This window comes from Arachis hypogaea, chromosome 19 (genome assembly GCF_003086295.3).
Source record: "Arachis hypogaea cultivar Tifrunner chromosome 19, arahy.Tifrunner.gnm2.J5K5, whole genome shotgun sequence".
Classification (NCBI taxonomy): domain Eukaryota; kingdom Viridiplantae; phylum Streptophyta; class Magnoliopsida; order Fabales; family Fabaceae; genus Arachis; species Arachis hypogaea.
In genome coordinates, this window is record NC_092054.1 from 157,052,494 (window position 1) to 157,078,409 (window position 25,916).

The window sequence follows — 25,916 nt, forward strand, 5'->3', positions numbered from 1 at the left end:
ATTTTACGGGAGCAACTTTTGTATCATTTTGATGTAATGATAGATAAGCAAAACAAATAATGGGGTCATAGTTAAATTACAATTTATTAAGAGCACTAACAGCTGAATTGAGTTGTTATTTTTTGTCCATATTGTAATGTTGGAAGTCTCACTTCGGATTATCATTATTGTCAAATAAAAAGAAAAAAAAAAAACTTTGAATCTTATATAAGAATCTACAAGTAGCCGTTAAAAATTATTATATGCAAATCAATAAGTGGTTTTGACTTAATGGCTCAAAATAATGGATCCAGCACAAGCTTGCAGTTCCACAAAATTGTTAACACATGTGGTATCAAGCATCCCACCCACTTAAATCTTGATTCTCAACATTATAAGAATTTAATCTGACATTAGGCAAGAATATTAGCACATGAGATACTAATAAGTTTTCAGTAACTGCTCTTATGAGACAAGGTAACTAACTTGATTGTAATTAAATAATATAGCTACTTTCAATTTGATAGGATAATGATGTCATGGTTACATGATTTTCCAATCTACACAATTCTGCTATTTTTAAACTATATGTACCTTAGTGTTGGGGTCATGTTTGTTTGGCATAAGAAACTAAGCAAAAGAAACAAACAAAAACAAAGAAAATAAACCAAACTTAATTTCATGAAACTGAATGCCTCCTATTTCTGGATGGAGTGGATTTAACTTCTTCTGGATTAGCAGAACCAATACTATCTGATGAATCAGAGCCACTATTTTCACCTTGTCCTCCTTTGCTGGCCCATTTCTTTATGAATGACTTCTTTGACCTGAGCAACCCTTTCATCTTTCCAATCACAGCTTTGTCCATGTTTGGTTTGATATCTACATCTTTCTCATTACCACCACCACCATTACCATTGCTCATCCTCAATGATGCAAGTTCCCTTCTTAAGGCCTTCAGCTCCTCAGCTGTGGCCACAGCATCCAATTCGTCTTCCGGATTGGTTGTCCCGGACCTCGAGCTAGCATTAGATACATTGCTCAAATCCTTGTGTCCTTTAGGTATGTCGGGCGTGCTGGTACCGGATGATGCAGCACTCCTTACCTGCTCAAAGTAAAGTACCTGCACAACAACTCTCAATGGTAGCCTCTCATTTTGCACTGCATGCATGCAGGCATCAACAGACAGTTTTCTGCAATCCATTAGTTTGCAAATCCTCTTTTTGTCACCTTTGCTGATCCCAGGGTGCTCCTGTAGCATTATAAAGCAAGTTTGAAATAAACAAAATTGCACTAGTTAGTTCCACAAACAACTTTCTTAAATAGTGTTAAATGTTAACTACTAGTATAGATGCATACTTTATAGCTAAACTATAATGTAATAGGCGAATTGAATCGAAAACTTTTACCTTAAGATACGTGTCGATGGCCCTGTAAAGGCCATCGTGAGTAGGACGAGAGATGCTCGACACTAGATCAGCAAGATCAACAAAATCTGACAAAGGTAAATTGGGATCCTTTGCAACTTCGGCAAGGTATCCATCTATGAGTTTTGCAACCATAAGCTTGGAAGCATCAGATAAAATCCCGGGATTTCTTATCCCCACAAGCTCACCAGCACCTATTGATTCAATCTCAGTGTTGTGATTTTTCATGAAGAACTCTCTTAAAATTTTCTGGACTATACTGACATCATAGATTGTAGTTTCTCTATCCGGTGCTCGAATCAAAATATCACTAACAGAAGCCTCCTCCAGTTGCTGCCCAATTCTCCTTACAAGCTCTTCTTTAGCCTTATCTCCTAACTCTACGAAAATGGCAGCTTTTAACAACTTGAGTAAGAACCTACAAGAGATGCTGCCTTTCTCAGTAGGTAACAACCATAGGATTGTTTCGACTATTAGCCGTTGCTTTGATATGTCTCCACAGGGGATCATTCCCTTGGTGAAACTTGGTAATCTTCTGTAAGCATAAGCTTTCAAAGCTTCACCAATTACCTCATTAGGCTGAACTCCCTTGCTTTTAATACTTGTAATTACAGACTTGTACAAATCAACTTCAAGCTCACATAGATCTTCAACCCACCAGTCTTTTGGTACTAGCCGAGTTCTGATTTCGTTCGGATCTGAATCGATTCCATTTTCCTCCGGAAGCTTTCTCCGGTTGTAGGAGTAAGACCAGTCAACTTTTGATACATCAACACATGCCTTGTTGGCTATAGATTCAATGCAATGGCTCACCACCTTTAAGTCCTCAGCCAATGGTAGCATAGACTTTGAAGTCTGAAGAAGTATGATCGAATCCTTCCAACTACGGAAAATGCTAGAGCTAAGGAAAACATCAATCTTGTAAATGAGGTTTCCTTTCTCAATTGTCTCATGCATTCCAAGGTACTCTGCTGCACACCGAGTTGCTATTACATTGTAAGCATTCAGGGTAACAGTCATCCCATAGCAGAACTTAGCACATATCTCGAAGGCACTTGCGCCTCCCGGAATGTCACCAATTTGGACATCATCTACATTTTCTTCATTACTGAGGGAGATCATCTTCTGTAAGCGAGCACTCTTTGATAGAAGAGGGAACTACATAGATGAATATTTGGAATATCAGTAACATATGATATCAAAAGACAGATCCATTGATGTATATATTTTACTGGTTTGATGCATACCTTATGTAAATAAAACTTTACATCCCCAACACTAACAATGATATCTGATACCAACTCACTGGCCACATACCTGGACATGAAATGCAACTTGTTAAGAGGTGGATAATAATAAAGTACAATAAACTAAGATGTTTTAATCAAACCATAATTTTCCCACTTAGATTTTATTTTATACAGGCTATTCACATTCCTACATTTTATATGGATCTGGAATGAAGGGAAGAGGCTTAGTTTATTGAATTTTCCATTTCCAAGAGCAATGAATCAGGAACTAAGCATAATCAGACTATTTTTCTGTGTACTTAACTAATCAGAAGCAACCAAACACAACACATTCCCTCAATCACAGAAATTGGCCTTCAAGGACTAATCAGAGAGAATGGGGAGGAGAATGAAATCATGCCTTTATAATACATTTTAAAATAGAGAAAAGAGAACAAAACCATTACAATCAAACAATGTACTTCACATCATAGCCACAAAACAGAAGCAAACAAGAATGTGTATAACGAAGACAAGAATAATCTGACCTGACATTGTTCCCATCAGTCTGAAAGGTATCTGGCTTAGAACCAAGTTTCATGAACTTCATCTTTAACAATATAAGATCTGCTTCCTCTCTGAAGATGACAACTCAAAGAAGAAAAAGACCACTCTCCACCAATCAAAAGCTGAATGCAAAGTCCAACAAGCTCCAGTTAGGTCCACCAAACATCCCTCTCTATGTATGAAGATTTACCAGAAAAGGAAAGAGAAGAGTCTACTACCCCAGCCAACTCACAGTGAGATATGCATCCAAGGTTCTTGGTTTTCAGTGAGTAATAAAGAAATGGTATGTGGAGGAACAGCTTAAATACCAAAGGAGTGTGACCGAATCTTGACAGCAAACAAAGGCAGAAGCTGAATCAAAGAGAGAGTGATATATAATTATATATATAAGAAAATGTTCTAAGATGGGGATTGTCCAATTTTTTAAGTAAAGGTTCTCTTAAATGGGAAGAGAAGGCAGTAAGAGTTTGTTTCCTTGGTCGCCGGCAAAGCCCACGGAGTCCGGGCGCACCGAGTCAGCTCAGGGGACATAGCCAACAGACTAGTCTCACTAAACAATTCTCAAATCAGACACACACCACACACACAAATCTGACTCCACCTCACTTTCCCATAATTTCTTTTATCCTTTTCACTTTCTGATTCCTCTGTTCCCTTTTCTTCCTTTTTTTAAAGCCACTTCCAAGATTCACAACACCAACACCATCATCTAGTGCCTCTAAAGCTACAAGTTCCAAATCCAACACGTATATATCTATCTATCTATCTACCTATCTTCTTATACTTGCAACAATGATTTATTTTTTTAAGCCACTCCTTTTCTTTCTTTTCTTTTTTCTCTTTTACCGTTGAAGTTTGAAAACCTGCAACCGAAAACAGCATCTTGGTATCAGAAGAAATAAACCACCAAAACTGTAGACAGAAAGCATCTTATTGTTAAGCATGGAATATATGAACTAGATCACAGAATATGGTGTTAATTAATGTAACAATCAAACATCAGCAGCTACTCCTACTTGCAAGAATATAATCATAAACAAATTCTAGCTGGAAAAACCCATTGGAATCCACCAGAATGTGGATCACACAAATCAAGTAAAATAATGAAAGCAAGATCATAACTTTATGGTGTGTGTGGTGTCAAACCCTCCACCCCACATGAAAGAAATATGTGCCTTAAATCAAACTGGCAAATAAATCACAAGGACAGGCACCAAACTTCACTCTCCGTGTAGTTCCCCACAAAACCCAAGACCAAGACCCTTTTTTTTGTTTTTGAAACTGAGGGAAATATATATATACAACTACAACTTACTATCAACAAAAAAAGGCACACAGAAATAAAGAAAATCTGCCAAATTTGGAGCTAAAGTAACCACTAACTAGAGAGGTTAAAAAACAATAAAATAATATACAACACTGAAGGTGGAGATGAAACAGTAAAGTGAGAGAGAGGGAAGAAAGGAAGGTAAAAGAAGAGTGGCCCTAAGATCTTACAGCAGAGAGTTTGGAGTTTCAGTAGAACAGGAACACAACACTGTTGCTGTGCATGACAGTGTTATGTGTGTTTGTCAAGTCAGAAGAACAAACAAACCGAGACACAAACACACACACGATCACAATCACAAGCAAGCCAAAAGCTTTAAGAAAAACCAGCACAACCCATCAGAGAATCTGGTGTTGTTTTGTTTGTTCATGTTGTTGTTGTTGGTTCCACACTCCAAAGTACACATACATACACACACACACACACTGAAAACGCACAAAATGACAAAGTGATAAGAAATGTTGCATGAACCTTGCAAGCTTCAATGTTACCACTTTTTTGGCTGGTTTGCCACACCATTCCTAATGCATTTTGCTCATTAATTTTTGGTAAGAAAGTAAGTAGCAGAACATTCAATTTCAGAAGGAAGGGAAAGGAAAGGAAAGGAAAGCAAGCACATTCAGGACATTGGTGAGTGTTAAGCACGCCAAAACTGACACTACAGCCTTTCTTTTTGGGTTGGGAGAGAAGAGTGAGTAATGGTAAATAGTAGTTAATGAAAGCTCATTAAATGGCATCTGTTATCTTCTTCATATCATAGCATTGATTCAGTCCTAATCTTCTTCTACCATTTTCATCATCACTCTCACTCTCTCCTTTTCATTACTTGACAGTTGGCAACAAAAGCACCACTCCCTTGCTTTTCTACTTCTCCTTCTCCCTCTAATATTTCACTCTGCTATATTATTATCAATATATTCAAATTAACAATATAAGTTAAGTCTTCTATTATTTTGTGGTTTTCTTTTTCAAAATTTTTATTAGTAAAGGTTACTATGGACTGAGATATTGAATAGAGTGTCTAACTTTATTAGTTGTTAACTGTTAAATTATGATATTTCACCTTTATTTTGATCATGTTGCTAATGATTTGTGTCATGTGAACATAAGTCTCAAAGTTACATGCATATTTAAGATGTAATTAATAATTTAATTATGCAGGCTCTAAGCTGCTGCGGAGGACTAGTTGAAAATCCACCTATCCCTTAATGGATTTTAAATTTTTAATCCTCAAATGATATGATAGCTTATAAATGAAGTAATAAATAGTTCAAAAAGTCAAATCAATCAAATACATTAACAAAATATTAAACTTAAAAAGAGAACTGATAGGCAATATTTATTCACTAATCCTTTTGGTACAAAATATATTTTACTAAAGTTTCTTAAATAAATAAATAAATAAAATAACAGTGGATCAGTTCATGCTTTAGACCAGATAGATGAAAGAAGCACATTGTATTATGGAATCACCCAAGAATATATCATATTCCCCATTTTGAACACATCCCTATAATAGTGCTATAGTCTGCTATATTTTTCTCTTTAAACAATAACACACACTCTATCTCTCTCATGCACATGTTTAGGTCCCCTCTTCTTTCCTTCCATGTTTTTCCTAAAGCCTTGAGAAGATGCTTAAAACTAAATTATACACATGCTGCTGACTGTATCACACCACAAATACTAAATATTCCACCCTTCTAATATTTTTTTAAGTATATTCCTTCACTAGTACTTGATTCTTCCAACTTTGAGATTGTGCTAGCTGGTTCAAATTCAAAGATGGTAGTGGTGGAGTGTCATGACTAATAATAATAATTAGTTTAATTAACTTGGGTGAAAGAAATTGCTCCAACACTAGTGAGATTCCCAACAAGGATTAGTCAACGGCTAATGGTCACGCCCAGTGCCAAAAAGTTCCCAAACATTGCCTAATTTTAACAATTAATATCTCAAAAGAATATAAACCCTCTTATCATAGTTGTGGAAAAAGGGTCCCCCCCTATTCCCTAACATGGATTTTTTAAACCCTTTGACACATTAATGTTAATTTTTTTTTTACAAAAAAAGATAAACAATGATGAAAAAACCTGGGCAGTGATTACTAGCATATATATTTTTTTCCAAAATTTATGTTGTCAATTTGTGTACCAATGATCTGCTGTATATTTATGTCTACAAAGATATGGTGTATAGTGAGAAAAAGATTTGAGTGGGGTGGGGGGACACTGTAATCATAATGAATTGTGAGAATCCTGTAACAGTATTGATGCTGCAGATTTTGTGCATAAACCCTGGTGTCTTAGCTACCAAAGGGTACTACTTGTTTCCTTCTTGGACTAATTTAAACAATTTTTCCATTCACAAACTCATCATGTACAAACCAGCCACATAGAGAAATTTTTGTACGGTCATAACTTAATTCATCTCCCTTTTTTTTTTTTTCCTTTTTTTTTTGCTCCTGTTGCTACTGCAGTACAGTAAAAAAATTAATCATATAGCTTAGCATAATACAATTATAAAGCTAGCATACTATGTCTAAAATAATAATATATTTGAGTTGATATATTATATTAAAAGAATAACTTTTGGAGTTGTATGGAGATAGAATGAGATTGTTTGAAACTGGGTAATCATGCAAACCTATGACATGAAATAATACTCTAATTATGGCTATAATCGCCAAAGTGGGGATATATGATATGATATGATATCTTTTGCACATAATATGCAATAATGTGGCATGACTACTTTTGTGAGCATCATTGCATGGTAGCATGCGTTACCTGATTCATATGACGTTGTTCTTTTAATACGTGTGTGTGTGTTTTATTCAATTATTTAATATAAGGGGGAACGTGTTGGCGCAGGGTGAATTGAATGTGTAACGTGATATGGTTGGTGCACTATATTAAGCATAGCTTTAGCATCATTTCCATGATTCCTGCTTATGACAGAAATAAGAAAATCAAACTATATTCGTACTACAAAAGCATATGATGCTATTAAGGTGCAATGGAAAAACTGAGAAAATAAAAGAGCCAACCAAAGTCATCCATATACATAGTATAGAATTGGATATATTTTTTTAAATGAATGATGATGGTAAGGCAACAACTTTTATTTTTCCCAGTAGATTCAGTGCATATATGAAAAGCTGCCTTATTGGTAACATGTGACTCCTTTATCTTAATTTTCTACTATCATATACGGGATACAAAAAACCAAGTTGGGTTGGTCTAGTGGTTAGTTCACTAGTCCGCTTAAGCAAGTGTCGGGGGTTCGAATCCCGCCTTGTGCATGCAGCAACTCATTGGCCAGCGGCAAACCCTTAAATGGAGCTCAGTACCGCGACGGATTAGTCCTTGGCCTGTCGGGCTGGGGGATACCGTGGGAAACCAAAAAAAAATATACGGGATACAAAAGACACGCAACTAACTCACCCTCTTTTAACTATCTACTATATAACCAACTTCTATAGATATATAAGAAGAGGATTTGGTTAAAATTAACAAATTTGCTTATTGGAGAGGCGTATTCTTTTTTCTTTGTTTTCGGCTTAGATCAACGTCTTATTGTATACGCAAATTAATATTCGAACTTTTAATAATTTTTTAGATAGTATTTGGTGGAGAGATAGGAACAGAAAATCTGAGAAGACAGAGATTAAGAGATAGAGATTAAAATAAATTTTAATATTCTGTTTGGTACAAAGTGTGAGACAGAAATTAAAATAAAAATAAAATTCTAATTTAATTTGTACAAAGAGTAAAATTGGAATTAATTAATTGAAATGAAAGTATTTTAGGTATAAAATATTATTAAAGTTTCAGTCTTCATCTTTAAAAATTTTAGTCTCCTATATCCTCACTTTTTGAAGGTACTGAAATACTGAAATTTTAGAAAAAGAGACAAAAATTTTAGTACCAGTCTCTAAACCAACAAACATAATACTGAGTTTTAGTCTCCTAATCTTTATCTTAGTACCTCAAAACAAACACTACCTTAATGAATTTGCTTAGTAAATTCATCAATACACCAACCTAACTTTTTCTTTTTGCCTGTATTCTTATTGTAGGCTTCCTCTGTTCTCTTCTTTTCTTTTTCTTTTTTTATTATTAGGGTGACCAATGATTGTGAGCTTTCATTTGATATTTTTAGTAGAACTGAGCTTCACTTGTTTAGCTTTATTTGAAACTTTGGGCCCGTCTAAATAAAAATCACTTTTAGGCCAATAATAACATTGGCTTTCTTGTAGAGGCCCATTAAAGCAAAAACAAATGGCCCATTTATAATAACTAGGACAAACAGAAACTTAATAAGGACCATGCCCACTATGACCCAGATCCAAAGTAAAGAAAGCACCAACACCATGTGCATTAAACCCACCAGAAATCTTGCACATACTATTTTTTTTTTTTTTGTTCTTTTAGTATTCTCAATCCAAGAAGTAAGGATGAATCCAATGAAAATATAAGAAAAAGTATAAGTAGACAATCAAAATATTAAATAATGTGAACAATTCGGATGTTTAATTTACTAAGTGTGCGAATGATTATTTTAATATTAAGATTTAGGTGAATAATTTAGAGTGTAGTGTGTTTTACTTGAATTGAGTCATTTTAAGAACCCATTGTTCATGTTATTCAAAAAAATCATTGATTACGTAGTATAACCCAAAATCTAAATTTTATTAAAAAATTTAGTATTAACTAATAAATTATTATATACATAAGACAAAATTCAAACCTTTCCGAAATTAATTGTCTTGCACATAATATGTCTTTGTGTAATGTTCCTACCTAAAGGCAATGCTTTTATGCTCTAAAAAATAGTGAGTGATATCGCTACTCTCAAATTTGATATTGTCACACTCTTTATGTTTGGTTCTTTTAAATTACTCTGATCATGTGGATAAACTTGAAGGTGAATATATACTTGTTTAAAAGAAATTTGGTGCCTAACGTATTAGTGAACATGGATATTACCTAGCGAAAAACATGCAAAATAGGTAACAATTAATATATCGTTGAATTAACATCGCCTTCAACCTTGTTGTCATATTATGAAATTTGAGGTTATTTGCCATTCCACGTGTTAATGCTAACATATTAACACCTAACTCCACATGAAAGCAAAACCTACTAAATTATGCCAAATCAAACGATTACTCAGTGATAAACCCATCTAATATATTTTATTAAATAGAGAAAAGGCAACTGAGCAAAGCGGTAGATAACAACGAACTTAGCTAATTGCTACCTAAACTCTGTGTACTGTGACGTGGACCAAATTCAACTTTTCTAATTATCGCCTTAATATGATGACCTAATTACCACCCTGTTTAACTTGGTTTTGCCAATTGAAACCAATTAGGCCAAATGGAATTATGCCTATATATCCATTCATCCACTTGATACATAGAGCCTCCACGAAAAATCAACCATTATCTATCTTGTTGGATTAATTCATTAATTACTAAATTAATATAATATTAAGGAGCTAGGGGCTGCTAACTGAATTTTATATAATTCGTGCGTTGGTTTTTTCTCTTGACCGTACGTACCTGGAAGTTATTTGTTGATGATTAAAAGTAGTATTCAAAAGTCAACAATATAATGTTACAATTTAGTCAAAAATACCACCATAGTACACACGACAACAAACTTGAAAACAAATTAAAATTATACAAAAATTGCACTATGGTGATGAGAAAATGACGGAAGGGGTGGCATCATAAATAAATTCGAGATGGATAATAGTGTTTGCTTCTGATAATAGAAAAATAAAATACTGGGAATGTAGAAATATAAAAATTCATATTTTTTATTTTATTTAATAATAAATTAAAATAAATTATTAAAGTTTAATTTATTTTTATTTTTTTATTAAAAAATATAAAATATATATAGTAATAAAAATATAATTATAAAAATTAATAAAAAAATTGTGTCTTTTGATAATATTTTTGTATTTTTTTTGTTATGATTGATATAAAATATATTAATTAAATATCTCTAAATATAATATTTTTGTTTATATCTCATCTTTTAAATATGGTAAAAACTCACTTATTGTCGACTTCACATGAAGTTGTTTTTGGATGGTTAACACGTGTTATTATTTGGTTTAAAAAAATCAATTTATTTTATACAAATAATTTAATTAAAAAATTAATTTAAATTAGACCAAATAATTACTTTTACTCTCTTCTTCTTCGGTATGTTCTTGAAATTCGTTTTTTTCAATTTTTTAGAACTAATATCTTTGAATAAGCTTTTTACATTATAAATTTATAATTAAATATATTTTTACAACTTAATTTAAAATCTGTGTTAGAGAAAAAATTTAACGATTGAAAATTTGTGAAAATAAATCAAAGCTCCTCAAGAAAATAGAAACAGAGGCGAAAAAAAATAGCGACAGATGATATTATTTATGACTTTTTGTTCGTATCATAAACTTAATTTTTTTTCCATGTGAATTCTAATTTTTTTCTCTATCTTTCTCGATTCCTAATTTTTCTTTTTTTTTTTTCATTCTTATACAGACAAAAAAAAATGTAAATTTTGTTTTTTTTTTAAATACTAAATTTTACTTTTTCAAACGATTTGTATACAATTATACATATATTTAACGAAAATTAAATAAATAAATGTTAAATATAAATTTAGAGAAAGATTAGTCAAAAAGAATGACGAAAAAGAACGTATCAAATTCATCGTTTAAGAATTTAGGAATAATACGCAAAAAAAAAATTAAAGGTAATTTGATCTATCCAAATCAATATTTTTAAATAAATCATTTGTATAAAATAAACTGATTTTTTTTAAACTAAATGGTAACCTGTATCAGCCATTCAAAATTAATTTCATGTAAAGTTGATTTGTAAGTAAATTTTCACCTTCAAATATAATTTTATATCTTTATATTTCTATTTTAATGTCCTGTGCCTATAAATAAATGGTTTTTCAATTATCTCATGTCAATTATAATACAAGAAACGATCAAATGCGAAAAATAAAGTGCTGTTTCTTTCACGTTTCTCGTGTCTTTTACTTCAACGTATTTTATTTTATTCAACTTGTTCAAATCCGCATGCATTTTATATGTTATTTACCACGCGAGTTCTCTCTATTGAGATTACTACACACCATGATTAATCAATTATTATCATCATCAATATTCAGTTTTTGTTTGTTTCTTGGGAAGTTGGTAGTAATAATTAATATCTAAGCTAGTACTATTGAAAACGTTGAAAGAGCTCACTATTTGACCCATGCAGCTGCTTTGTTTCTTTTTGGAAAAAACAAAAAAAAAAATTAAAGAGGGAAATGATAAAAGCACGCAACATTTTCCTTTCCTTAATGCATATATTCACCTTCCATACGCAAAGGACACAAATTCCTAATTGTTCACATCTTACCGAAACCTTTGCACCTTTCTCTTTTCAGTGTGTTCTAAACTATATTTAATTTTCAGTATTTAACAAAAGGAAAAGTATAGGGTACAACATATTATTTGTCAACTTATTGTCAATAATAATTAATTATTATATTTTAAACACATATATAAAAAAATTCATCCAAAAAATATATTTATAAAGACACTTCTATTAAATATAATAATAAAAAAAATTTATTAGGCATATCCATGAAGATACTTCCATTAAACACAGTTATAAATAAGAATTAATAGAAGTTGGCAGAAATACTGTTCGTAACGTAGCGAAATAGTTAACAAAAACAATCTTTGAAGCCTCGTCATGCACACTCTCATGTATATCCATATATATGACCAATAAAGAATATTATACACGTTTAGTTTGCTTTTATTCATACTTTCTTCCTTTTAAAAACATTGGCTACATACTTTATAAACTAGCCTATAGTTTTTATTATGCTTTCCTCGTCTTCAATTTTATCTAGAAAATAAAACGAAACAATAATTATATTATAAAACTTTGTAATAGTTAAATTAGAGAGAAAAGAAATACTCATCATATTCTAAACATACAATAGTAATTCTCATAATTGTCTCCTTTTTTTCCCTTAGTTATTAAGCTAAAGTTCCGAAGATACTGAAATTAAAAAACTATAATACAACAATGATTGGTGAATGTCAAAATAAAGCAGTGGTTATTTGCACTCAAGCATATGAACAGCGAATCAATGATAATGGGGCTGCAAAGTCATTTGAAGAAGGATGAATAGCGTATGTATGTGGAGCTAGCAATAGATAAAATAAATAAATAAATAAATAAAGGAATAAATGTGTATAAGAAGTGAAGACCGTATTTGGAGGAACCGACTTTGACAACACGACACGCACGGCATATTTAGGATTATTGATTCAGACTCCTCCAAGCTAAGTCACAAAGGCTTGCAATATGGCCACATAACGCGTAACGCTAATTAGGCATTCAAAATTATATAACATTATGTACTAGTTGCTTTGCTCACAACTCAATTAACGTAGCTTCCTTGAATGCATTATTAGTACACTGCACCGCACGTTGAAGCATTCCCCACACGTCTTGCCACATGGACTTAACTCAATTTACTGATTTCTATAGGGTAAAACTGGAGTTTAATTAATTAAGACATAATCTGATTAATTAGTAAAGTGTATGTGTATAGCATGTAGTGAAAAAGTACCTGTGGATACGTACCAAGAGTTGGAATTAATTAGTGGGTAGATAGATTTAATTTGCCAACCCAATAACAAGTGTCCTTATTAGCCACAAACTAAAGCAGTTGTGAATTCGGCATAATGATAACATGTGCATTAAAGCCACGAACCACATGGGAAGGTTTTCAGTTCAACCCACCTTACCTTATAACATGGACGATGTTGCATTGCACAACTAATTATATCTTCAACAAGTTGTTGTTGTTTGTTTTTAGACCTTTCATTATAATTAGTGTACCTTAACCTTACCTTGTTATTAAAAATTTAATTTCTCCTTACTTTAAACTAATAAATCTCCATCTAAAATATTTATGTGAGACCTAAATAGATAGCGAGGCTTTAATTTCAAATATGCTAAAATACTAAAACTCCTTTATATATGTACTGTTATTTAATTTCATAATTGAGACAGTACAGTTCATTTAGGGTGTCAAAATGTGAATTTTTAAACAAGAATATGTCCATCCCTGCTGTCCCTGCGTTGTTCACGCGGCATGCAGTGGATGTTTATGTGTCCAAAACATTTTGATTAGAAACTAAATGACCTTTAGTTAATCTAATAACCTTCATAATAATAACTCCATTTTGTTTGTCTCTAGGAAATAAAAGTACACTAGAAATTGGATATTATATGAAATATATATTAAAATATTAAATATTAATACATAGATTTAATGGTAAAAAAATGGTTAGATTGAATTGATGAGAGAAAGAGGCTAAGGTACAGTCCAAAAAGCAATGAAGAAATTTTGTCTGTACAGAGAAACATCAATGCATTGGTGCAGTAGAAACAAATTAAATCATATCCCCTGAAACTAAAATTCGAATTCTTCATCCATATCCGATCCCAAAAATAGAAAACAAAACGAAAAACCAAATAAAATAATCATGGCCGGAAACTAGTGAGTTGAAGAATTTGAATGAATCTGTGTGCGATCCATGTATATGTATATCTGTCCGTTCATATTCACAATCAAATTCAATCAATTAAGCAGAATCCGAATCCCTTCTGCTTAGTTCTGATCAGCGTCTTCAAACAAACGCGCCCTCTTCGCGGCGGCTACCGGCAGAGGGCTTTCCACTTCTTGCTCTTCAACCTTCTTCTTCTTGTTCTTTGTCTTCGCTTCGCTGACGTCATCAAGCCCCGCCGGCGACCAGTACTCGGTCAGGGGAGCAGGCAGGTTGAGGTCAAAGCCACGGAAGCTCTGGGAGGAGGCGCCGCCGCCCTCGGAAGATGCCACGGCGCTGCTATTGTTGTTGTTGTTGTTGTGGTTGTTGTTGCCACCTTCGTAGTGGCAGCGCTTGTGGCCACCCAAAGCCTGACCGGTAGGGAAAGACTTGTGACATATGGAACACTCGTGCATCCTTGGCCCGCCGTTCGTGGTGGCGGAGGCTGACACGTTTTCGCTGTTGACTGTGGCGGCGGCGGCGGCGGTGGTGTTGTTTTCAGAATTGGATGATTTGCGGTGGCTGGCCTTGTGTCCGCCGAGTGCTTGGTAAGAAGGGAAGGCCTTGTTACAGACGGTGCACCTGTGAGTAAGCTTGATAGGCGGCGGCGGCGACGGCGACGGCGACGATGAGGCTTCTTGTGGTTGCTGTGAAGATGAAGACTCTGTTTGTTCGTTCTTAAGAGTAGTGGCAGTGACCTTGTTGCCGCTGTGAGCTAACATGATGAGGCAGAGAGCAAGGTACTCTTCTTCGGTGGGAGGGTTCTCGAAACGCGGTCGTTTTGATCGCTTCCTCTTGGCCCACGGCTCACGCAGCTGATGAAGCTCTTCTTCTTCTTCTTCTTGATCTTGGAACTTGGCAATGAAAGGAGTGATTCCTGCAGCTGTAGGAGAATTCAGAGCCTCCAAAGCCATCTTTAATTTATTAACTACAGAGAGAGAGAGAGAGAAAAACAGAGTACGAACAGAGTAGTGTGTGTTGTATTGACTGGATGAGAAAAAAGTGTGCTCGGGGGTGTTTATATAGGAATATGAGTTGGTGACTCGGTGGTGAGTGTTTGAGTGTTGAGTAGTGGTGACTTGCTATCATACCAAAAGCAAAAGTCGGTCAACTAAAGCATATACACATATAGAGATTAGAGAGAGAGAGAGAAACTCATGAAGAAAACACCTCCCCATGACTTTTTCAAAGTCAAAACTATGCTACGTGATGCCCCTCTACTCTCCCTGCACTTTCTACCCTCTTCTTTTTTTTTTTTTTCTTTCTAATTTAATTTTATTAATGTGCAGTTGCCGTGCCATTAATTAATCCCGCACACGGTGAATGGTGGTTATGGTCATCATGCTCACTCTTATTGTGGGAATGTCAATGTGAATAATTGCCTACTCTTATCTCATCTAATCTTAATCTCATTCACTTTTCTTTCTTTCTCCGTGTAAAACACGATTTTCTATGGTCATAGTGTGTATGGTATTACGTATTAATTGCAATTTTCTAATTTCTATCCCCGAATTGGATAAGAAAAGGTCAAATTTTTATTCATGTTCTCTTTTTACCATTTCTGGTGGACTTCTAAATTCTAATTAGTACTTATTATTGCTAATTAATCTACTAGCTACTAGATAGTTTTGTTTTCTTTATTTCTAACTCCTTGATTATGGTTACTAATAATGCCAGCTCGGTCTTTTAAATGTCAACGAAAAATATCCTGACATTTTGGCAAGAATAATCCTATTATTCAGTATTATTATTATCATCATCTTCCTCACAATTTGCACATTCAACGCTAATTATAGTGGTTATACCTAATATTATTGGAATTAAAAAAAAGGGGAAAAAGGAAGAAAAGTAAACACAATTATTGAAACAAAAGTACTAGCATTCATTCATTTTTGTGAAATTAATGTGGTGAGTAATGAATTTAAATCAGTTCAATCATTTGCAACTTGTTGCAAGCTAAGCAACTTGATTAACTGATGTATTTTGAAGTTTTATAATAGTAATATTAATTAATGAACGAGAAGGAGAAAAGAATAATGAAATGGATCCAAGCGTATAGTGTATGTAGGCATACGCGTAGGCGTAGAAGTTAGAGTAATGGAAAGGGATTATTGTAAAGAAGCGTAGAAGGCAACGTATTTGACCAAATTGACGTGTTAATGAAAAAGAAAAAAGTGTAGACGCCTCGTGGCGAAAAAATAAAAGGGTAATGGGGGTGTTGATTATTCGTCATGGCTTGGATCAGAGTAAGGATATGCGTGAGAGTCACACTCCTCATCATCACTATTACTTACTCTTTCTCTCACTTTAGATTTCGTGGCTTCAACAACTACTTCCACTGTGCAATGGATCAGTTATCGTTGTTGATTCGTTGGTTGGCATACACCCAATAATACAGCTAACCATTGCACCCACCTTCAACACTTGCCACCTGTCCCAATACCCTTTTTCCAACACACAACACATACAAAAAATAATAAAAAATTATCTCAATTTATTATTTTTAATTATCAATTAATCATTAATATTTTAAAATGAAGAGTGCTAAGAGGTCAGTAACTTTTGTATTTTGTAACCATCAATTGGCCATCAATAGTATTTTTAATGGTGTGAGATTACATTCAATGATAAGAAATTTCTTATTTTTTTTATAGTTAAATATTAGTCACAAAACACTAAAATTATTAGTCTCTAGACTTTTTCTTTTAAAATAATAAATTCTGATAATTTTTTAGTAAGATATTTACTTGGTAAAAATGCTTTAATAAGATATTTATTTAGTAAAAATCCAGGTAAAATTGACTTCACTTAAAGTTAATACCTGAAAATCGTTAAATAAAAATTAAGTCAAATTAATCAAACTGCACTTGAATTTTCACCAATTTACCTTGTTATGCTTAAGAATGTTAACTTGGCGTTTGAAAAATGCCAAAATACCACACAGGAAACTCCAAAAGAAAAGTAATTGTGAAGTGATGATTACTCTATGATCAACTTCAATAATAAATATTACGTCATAATCAAATAGTCCTTTATTATCCCAATTAAGATTTTATGTGAAATGTAAGCCAAGTTCTGGAACTATTTGGAAAAGTAGAGTATATTGATCGAGCAAATTGAAGCTAAGTGTGGAACTGTAGATGCGTGCGTGCGCGTGGCATGCGTGCATTTTATATACACCTAAATATTGCGTCATATATATTCAATCAGGTATCTTTCCATGATTGGTGTTATATCCGTGCATTTTGATTCAACACATACAATAAGTTCTAGAACTATGTGGAATATATTATATATGTGATATTTTGAATTAATTAATAATCCAGGTAAAACAATTGTAACGCGTTAAGGATAAGAGAGAGTAAAGAAGAGTGTGGTATTTTGTGGGAGGGACTAGGGAGAGAGGGGTTGGTTGGTTGATTGATTCACCGACGAAATATACAAAAAAAAAAAGAAGAGAGCAACGAGGAGAAGAAGGAAAGGCGTTGGAAATGGCGACACGCAAGGCACATAAAGTGAAGTAGTTTCAAATGGTGACACGTAGCAGTTGAAGTCTCAACTTCGCATCTGATCTGCCTACTTCCCACATGTTATGGATAACCGACAAACACAATCATTTCCATTCTTTCACACCATTATTATTCTACAACCTGTTCTCTTATCCTCACTTCAGATCAACACTCAATCCTTACTTAATTCTTAATATACTATTAATTTAAGGTAAAAACTCAAGTGCATTCGACTTCACGTAAAGTTGATACCTAATAGTCATTAAATGATTTGATTGATTGATAACTAAAGTTGATATCTAATACATGATAAATTAATATAAAAAACTAAAAAATATATTACTAATCTATTTTTTTAAATCCCAAGTAAATACATCAACTCAGCTGAGAATTATACTCCAATCAGCATCCCAATTATCTGTCTCATATTTTTTGAATTAAACTTAATTAAATTCTCTATCTCCTTTTAATTGTTTTGGGGAGATAGACTTGACAAATTAAAAAGGATTGTATTTGTTTATAACCGATAATTAGATAGATGTGATGGATTTAGGGTATACGTAACTATAAGGAAAGAACATATCATGTAGGTAGTGAGTGGATGAGTGGATGGAGGAGGAGTGCGTTGGCATAATATTGATTATAATATAATTTAGTTTTGTACGTGAAACACCAGCCACTAATCTATTCTTAACACTAAGCATCTTTGTACGTGGAGGGTTCCAAAAGGCGAACCCCACCGAACTGAACACAACTGTGGGAGCCAACAGGATTATTGGCATGTCACATGACACCTAATTCTTGCTCTGCCAATTCATCTCTGGACAACAATAACCGTTTATTTCTTTTCCTCTTTGGAACAAGAGCCAATAGTTGCTTCAAAATTTTCACATGTACTATAACAATTCAGTAGATAGATACTTTAATAGAGTAGCAGTAACTTTCTGTTATTAAAAACTGTTTTCAGTTATACTTATTGAAAAATTTTTAATTTGGCCAAAACACTTGTATTTCAATTGTTTTAATGGTTAATTTTAATTAATATATATTATATATATTTTTTATAATTTAAATCAACGGTTAAAATAATTGAAATACCAGTATTTTTGATACACTTAAAACTCTTCCATATTTATTATTTAAGTTTCTATACACAGTTTTCTACTCTCTGCTTCCTACACTCCCTAATGTATATACAAGTATAATCATACCCTTTTGTACAATTAAGATTATAATTACAATTCTCTGATTTGATTTTAGGTTTAATTATTCCGTTGGTCCCTATAATTTTGTAAAATTTTTAATTAGGTTTTTATACTTTTTTTTTAATTGGGTCCTTGCACCAACTTTTTTTTTCAATTAAATCCCCTTTAGTAGTAATTGACTTAATTTTATAGAGACCCAACTAAAAAAAAATTGGTATAAGGACTTAAATAAAAAAAAGTATAAGAACTCAATTAAAAAAAAAATTGGTGCAAGAACTCAATTAAAAGAAGAAAAGTATAAAGACCTAATTAAAAATTTTGTAAAACTATAGGACCAGTACAGTAATTAAACCTTAATTTTATTATGTTTATTCTCTTTTTTACTCATAATTCTACAACATTTTCATTCTTCTCACTATTTTAACGCAGTATCAAGAGCCTGAATCTTAATATCTCGATTTTGTTATTTTCATTATGGCTATTACATTTTTAATCATTATAACTTTAACACGAAAATTTTTCTTCTATTCCATCCCTAATAAGCTTCATAAAAATAATTTTATAACTTAGAAGCAGCTTGCATTATTCAAAATTCGGAGTCAAAATTTTTAGGACATCTTCTACCAAACAAAGAGCTATCTGAATTTGATTTTGATGCGTATAAACTTACTGAAAAGTCTTTTATCAAACATCAAGAATGATTGCTTCAAGATTATAATCATTGTTCCTGATTGTCATTATCGATGGATGATGATTTCAAGAATTGCATAATCAAATGTGCCTTTGCATATTGCAGTAGCACTTCATTGCTTCAAACAAAATAAAACTAAAAATGGGAAGAAACTCAATGTTTATGCCAAAGATTACATGGCTAAATTCAAGAACTTGTTATTTTGAGTTCTGAGGATTACATTGAAGCAATATGCGAAGGATTACTTGAAGAATATTCAGTTTTTTTTTTTTTTTTTTTTTTTTTTTTTTTTTGGTTTCCCACGGTATCCCCCAACCCGATAGGCCAAGGACTAATCCGTCGCGGTACTGAGCTCCATTTAAGGGTTTGCCGCTGGCCAATGAGTTGCTGCATGCACAAGGCGGGATTCGAACCCCCGACACTTGCTTAAGCGGACTAGTGAGCTAACCACTAGACCAACCCAACTTGGTTAAGAATATTCAGTTATTACTACACTTCGTACTAAATCAAAAATGTATACAGTTGGTGAAGTTGAAGCTCTTTTAAATTTTTATGAAGACTTGCTTGAAAAGTTTAAGCAAACAACTATTAAATCTACCTGCTCCAACTTTAATGGATCAAAAGTGGAGTGGATGCTTAATTATTAAATTATAAATTCAGTTAAAAGAGAATAAAATTAAATTAAATTATAATTATGTTAAGTGTATATTAAAAATTAATTATTAAATTAATTATTGATATATATTTGGGTTCGAGCCTGGTGTGACAACTTTGGAGGCAAACAATTTTGTCATTGGAATACAGCCTCAACCACTTTTTTTTTTTGTTTTAAAATAGGGCTAAAAGCCCCAGATTACAAAGCACTAATCATCTGGGTAAGAAAGTTGTTTTCCTTGCTAATGAGTAATAGCTCAAATGGCATAGTCTCCCTATACTCAATTAAGAGGTTGCGGGTTCGAGTCTCCTATCCTTGGTAAAAAAAAAAAAAAAAAAAAAAAAAAAGAAGAAAGTTGTTTTCCGTTTTTGAGTTTATTCTCTACTAACTCAGCTATAACAGCCCTGAACCCAAATACACTTTGTAGGAGGCCTAAAACCTTCCACTTTGCTGTTTGGTCATTAAAACCTTCTACTTTTTTTTGGTAAAATGCCGGGGCCTAAGCCCATTAAAACCTTCCACTTTGAACAAAGCCTCCAAGTGCTATTGGGTTTCATTGCACTCCCTTTTATTCTTGATGAAGGAATTCACTGAACTCCTTATACTACCAATTCAAACTTATTGGGCCATGGTCTTTTACTCTTTTATGGGTTATCCTGGTTTAACTGTTTTTTTGGGCTTCGGCCCATTGTTATTTAAAAGTAGGAAAAGTCTAGAAGGACAGCAACTTTTTCAAATTCTGGCCTGCATGTAATCAGCAAAGAAAAGTGAGCCATTGGATGAAATCTCACACCATTAAAATTATTATTGATGACTATTTAATGACTACAAATCACAAAAGTTGCTGCCCCTAACACCTCTCTTAAAAATATTCAAACTTATCAACCAAAAATGTTCTCCATCAATCCATCACATAAACACCAAAAATGTTCTCCAGCAATCCAATAGTGCATCAAACCAATTAACCAAATGCTGGCAGGGGAATTGGTCCTATGAATCAGGGCAGGTTTTTTCCTTACCTGACTCCGTCCCGTCCTACAATAACTCATATAGAATTCGTCTCACTTTTACTTGTAAATAGTAAAAAATTGAACCTTAATCCGCCTTCGCGGGGTACCGTTACCGTCTTATCTCTATCGGTTCATATAATTATTAAAATCTAACAATAAAATTAAATTTTAAAATTTATATAACCATCATCATATACATAATATAAATTAAAGTAAAACTTTAAATATGATACAATATCATTAATTATTTTACATATATTATATATATTATATATTAAAATTATATATATTATATATATATACCAGAACGGACATAAGTGGATATTACCTAAATCCGATCCCGCGCCGTCCCGTAGAAATTCGCTCTGCACTGAAATGGATAATTACCTGTCTTGAACTGGTAAAAAACAGGGTGAATATCCACAAATTCAAGTAGTGTTGCTACCTTTGTATCAATATAATAATATTGCATTTAAACTAAAGTATAAATTTTTAACATATTCAAACTCAGATGAAACAAACCCTAAAACTGAAGCTTCATTATTTCAATTAGCAATTAAGCATTCTTGGTATAGTAAATGTTGATGAAACATAGAAGACTAATTTGCTTATGACCGTTTTACCAAATTAAGATTCTCTTGTATAGAGGTTTAGCAAAAATTAAACAGCAATATGCCAAGGTTATTTATGGTATTAAAGTCAAGCATATGTCCTTCCCACAATCCTACATGAGGGATCTATGGAGCTTAAACATATTCTTACGGTTCTAGAAACCTCGTATTTTGCTTCTCCATAGCTTTACTTAACATACATGATACATGTATGCATGTCATGAAGTGAAATTATGTCATGATTATATATCTATACCCTTATTGGGAGTTGAGAGTTTGAGACTACGCCATGGGCCAACATCAAGGTGATTAAACTTCAAAGTTCAAAGTACATAGGACAAAACGGAGTAGCGTATGAACACTGGATTAATGTATCTTTTAAGTCCACAAAAACTGGAACACAATTACGACAGGCAAGATAAATAAGAGGATAACCACACTGCCACGTTGTATTCACATGTAATATTACGAGTACCACATATCAGCCTACCAAAATTTATCTAGTTAATGAAGATTTGGCAATATGATAAGGGTTTTATTTGAATTATGTCAATCTACTAAGCAATAAGAATAAATCTTTACTAATATTACGGCTTAAGCAAAGAGAACTCGAGGATAATTGATGGGATTGGATAAAATGCACAAGGTAAACAGGTTTAGAATTTAACCTAAAAGATAAGATGGTATTTTAAAAAGTTTAGAATTTAAAATTTAAAATAAAAAAATTCACTAATACTAATTAAAAAAATTAAATTTTTTCTATGCAGAAGAAATACATGAATTTTTTTTTTCAGTTAAAAAAAAGGAATTTGAATTTTCTAAAATTTGAATTTTACTTTAGAGAGTAAAGTGTGATCTCTCACAATTTATTTTATAGGTGAGACCAAAAATAAATATGAGAAAGAAACTATTTAAGAGTAGAAGATCACACTTTACCCTCTAAATACAAATTAAAAATTGAGAGGATCCAAATTCAAGAAAAAGTGTTAAGAAGGTATTATACCCGACCCGGGAACAATTGGATTTGGATCGAAGCGAAGGAGAAGTGGATGAAGCAGTGGCATAGAATCTGGTAGGCAGCTATCTTCTTCGCCGTTGAAGCAAACCCCAAATTCCTTTTCATCTGTGCTTCCGATTATGCCCCCAATGGCGTCCTCTCTGTTATTACCGCTCTCTGCACCCTCCTCCTTCATTGACGATTCCGCAGCTTCTTCTCTGCGCACCTTTCTCCATGGAACCAAGCTCCTTCCTTCTCCCGCCAGACCCAGACTTCCACGTGGTTGCACCTTCAAGTCTCCTTCTGCCAAGTCCTCTTCTTTCGACCACATCCCCAAGCAGTTCCGCCAGGAAAATCTCAAGGACGGATGTGAGTTCGTTTCACCTCTTTTCCCCATTTATTAGGTTTATTGCTAATTTGTGCTCTTCGATTTTTCTTTACTATTTGCGAATTTGAGTATGAACTAGCTGAAGAACATTACAATTTCGTGCTTGATTATGATGTGTAGTGATGGATAACTACAAGAATGCACCTCAATCTCTATATGGCCTCACTCCTTCACAAATGGACATGTTCATGACTGAAGATAATCCTATCCGCCAGCAGACTGAAAGAGTTACAGAGGTTCACACATTTTATTGCCCTCTATATATCCATTGATTTGATAATCAAATTATTGATTGAGAATGTGGTTTTGCCTTTTGAGAATTACTTTCAATTTTAACTGTTATGACAGGAAAGCATCTCATCTGCCAGAAATTATTTGGATCATGGTGGGATGTGGAGTCTATCTGACTTCGGTGATAAGGGCCCTTCAAAATACAGCATGAGTGTCAGTATGTACCGGGGAGGAGGTAGAGGAACTGGAAGGCCTAGAACTGCTCCACCGGATTTGCCGTCGTTGCTCTTGGATGCTCGGATATGCTATCTGGGTATGCCGGTAAGCATCGTCATGTTTTCACTTTAATATCGCCTGCTCTTGATGATTGCATATTTCTGGTTTCACTAGCTTCTATGTATAGATTTCTTGTATCACTAGCTTTATTATAGTTGTATACCTTCAATCATTTATTGTGGTCATGCTGATGTTTTTCTATGCGTTCGAGCAGATTGTACCAGCTGTCACAGAACTTCTTATTGCTCAGTTTATGTGGCTGGATTATGATAATCCGGCCAAACCTATATACTTGTATATCAATTCATCTGGGACTCAGGTAAGCTTTGTAATCAGTGTTATAAAATGTTCCCCTGTGTGAGGTGTTGATTTATATTATTGTTTTTCCTTTCCCTTTTTATTTTTAGAATGAGAAGAATGAGACTGTGGGATCTGAAACTGAGGCATATTCTATAGCTGATATGATGTCTGTAAGTTTCTGTCACCACTTCTATACTACACAGGCTGTGATTTGGTGTATTCTTTCAATTCATCACTGCTACCCGTGCTTTAATTGATCATTTTTTTTCCTGCCCGAAGTATGTCAAATCAGATGTCTATACTGTGAATTGTGGCATGGCATATGGTCAGGCAGCAATGCTTCTGTCGCTTGGAGCAAAGGGTTATCGCGCTGTACAGCCAAATTCATCTAGTATGACCTTTATCTCTGTTAATTTTTTTTCAAAAACTTTTGCTTGATTGAATCCTCATCATTGTGCCTTTGTAGAGGCTTTGGACATGTTCTATGAATCTTCCTTCTAAATCCTTTATCCTTTATTTGTTTCATGAGTATATTTGGAGATAGGAATAGTGAATTATAGTTCCCTTCTAAAACCTCATAATCATCCATTTTGGATCTCACATTAGATCTTCTGATCAAACAGCTGCTAACATGCTTGTTAAGAAGTTGATACAATTCCTTCTTTGCTGGCTGATACTGGTTCTCCATTTGTCCGATTTTTTTAAGGAAAAACTTCCTTGCTGGAGTTGTTATTTTGAATATAAAAGTTCTATGCTTAGGTATATTTCTCCTGTCAGTTGCTATTTATGTAGTGGAGTAGAAAGATTTCAATAAGAAAATATTGCAGAAATAGACCATACATTTTAAATGGATTATGTGGAATATAGTGTTGTATGATATTTTATACTACCATGGATTCTAAAATGTTTCCTATTGCAGCAAAATTGCATCTACCAAAAGTCAACAGATCCAGTGGTGCTGTTATAGATATGTGGATTAAGGTAATAAATCTGTTTGTCCTCTTCACTGTTTGTTTGTTTATCTCTTTGTTATAGCTATTCAATTTAACAATTATATTGGAAAAATACAGGCAAAAGAACTGGAGGCAAATAGTGAGTCTTACATCGAGCTGTTGGCTAAAGGAACAGGGAAATCTAAGGAAGAAATTGCTAAAGATGTCCAGAGGCCTAAATATTTTCGGGCAGCGGAAGCTATTGAGTACGGTCTTGCTGACAAAATAATCGATTCGCAGGACATTGCTTTTGACAAACGGGTAATATTTCATTGCAATATATATATATTCCCTCCTAAAATACCATGCATGCTATACTTACTATCACTTCTTGGATCAGAATTATGATGAAATGCTTGCTCAATCACGAGCTATGAGAAGACAAGGTGGTGCTAACCCTCAAGTGTCTCCTTCGGGACTTGGGTAATTGGCACAAAGCATAAGGCACTTCTTCCCTGCTACCACAAGAAAGCAAGCAACGCCTTTAAAGGGTGTTTGTTGTACTCATTGTATGAAGGTCAAGCAGCTATCTTGGTATTATATTATATGAAGGCCAACTAAAAAATTTTGCCCCAGACAGATTCTAACGTCTGGATCTCGTCTCTTGGTTGATGTGTTACTTACGTTGCTGAATTACTAAATTATCTATTGTTGGTTTCGAAAATTTCATTGGATGAATGGAACGAATAATGTTTAAATATTAGTGTTTTCTTATATTGTAAATATGGAACCATTACTAATGTGGTAGACTTTTATGGCGTCATTATACTCGCTATGTTATCTTTACATACCATTCAAGTTCAACCGTGGGAAGCTTTCTGTTTTCTCAAGTCAAGTCGCGTTTACGTTACATCTTAATTCTTAACTGCATCGCCCATGA

General features: G+C 33.5%; 3 protein-coding genes across 8 annotated transcripts; 1 reads left to right on the plus strand and 2 right to left on the minus strand.

Moving 5' to 3' along the window:
- Positions 1-469: 469 nt before the first annotated feature.
- Positions 470-6,037, minus strand: LOC112776623 (phototropic-responsive NPH3 family protein NPY2). Of its 6 annotated transcripts, none has more exons than XM_025820836.3 (6): positions 5,001-5,580; positions 3,435-4,065; positions 3,184-3,324; positions 2,654-2,723; positions 1,389-2,564; positions 470-1,231 (listed from the first exon to the last, which is right to left on the minus strand). In XM_025820836.3, the coding sequence occupies exons 3-6, from the start codon at positions 3,243-3,245 to the stop codon at positions 659-661; spliced, it is 1,881 nt and encodes a 626-aa protein (XP_025676621.1). In that variant the 5' UTR covers positions 3,246-3,324; positions 3,435-4,065; positions 5,001-5,580; the 3' UTR covers positions 470-658. The 6 variants fall into 6 exon arrangements, with proteins under 6 accessions (XP_025676621.1, XP_072083714.1, XP_025676617.1 ...); XM_072227613.1 differs by having other exon boundaries at positions 4,700-5,387; XM_025820832.3 differs by having other exon boundaries at positions 3,184-4,065; positions 4,700-6,037.
- A 7,856-nt stretch (positions 6,038-13,893) lies between these two features.
- LOC112775787 (zinc finger protein AZF1) lies at positions 13,894-15,706 on the minus strand. Its single transcript, XM_025819632.3, has one exon. The coding sequence runs from the start codon at positions 15,083-15,085 to the stop codon at positions 14,237-14,239; it is 849 nt and encodes a 282-aa protein (XP_025675417.1). The 5' UTR covers positions 15,086-15,706; the 3' UTR covers positions 13,894-14,236.
- Positions 15,707-22,387: 6,681 nt separating this feature from the next.
- On the plus strand, positions 22,388-25,776 carry LOC112775292 (ATP-dependent Clp protease proteolytic subunit-related protein 1, chloroplastic). Its single transcript, XM_025818842.2, has 9 exons — positions 22,388-23,218; positions 23,358-23,473; positions 23,586-23,789; positions 23,959-24,063; positions 24,152-24,214; positions 24,324-24,435; positions 24,964-25,025; positions 25,115-25,297; positions 25,377-25,776. The coding sequence occupies exons 1-9, from the start codon at positions 22,990-22,992 to the stop codon at positions 25,461-25,463; spliced, it is 1,161 nt and encodes a 386-aa protein (XP_025674627.1). The 5' UTR covers positions 22,388-22,989; the 3' UTR covers positions 25,464-25,776.
- Positions 25,777-25,916: the final 140 nt, after the last annotated feature.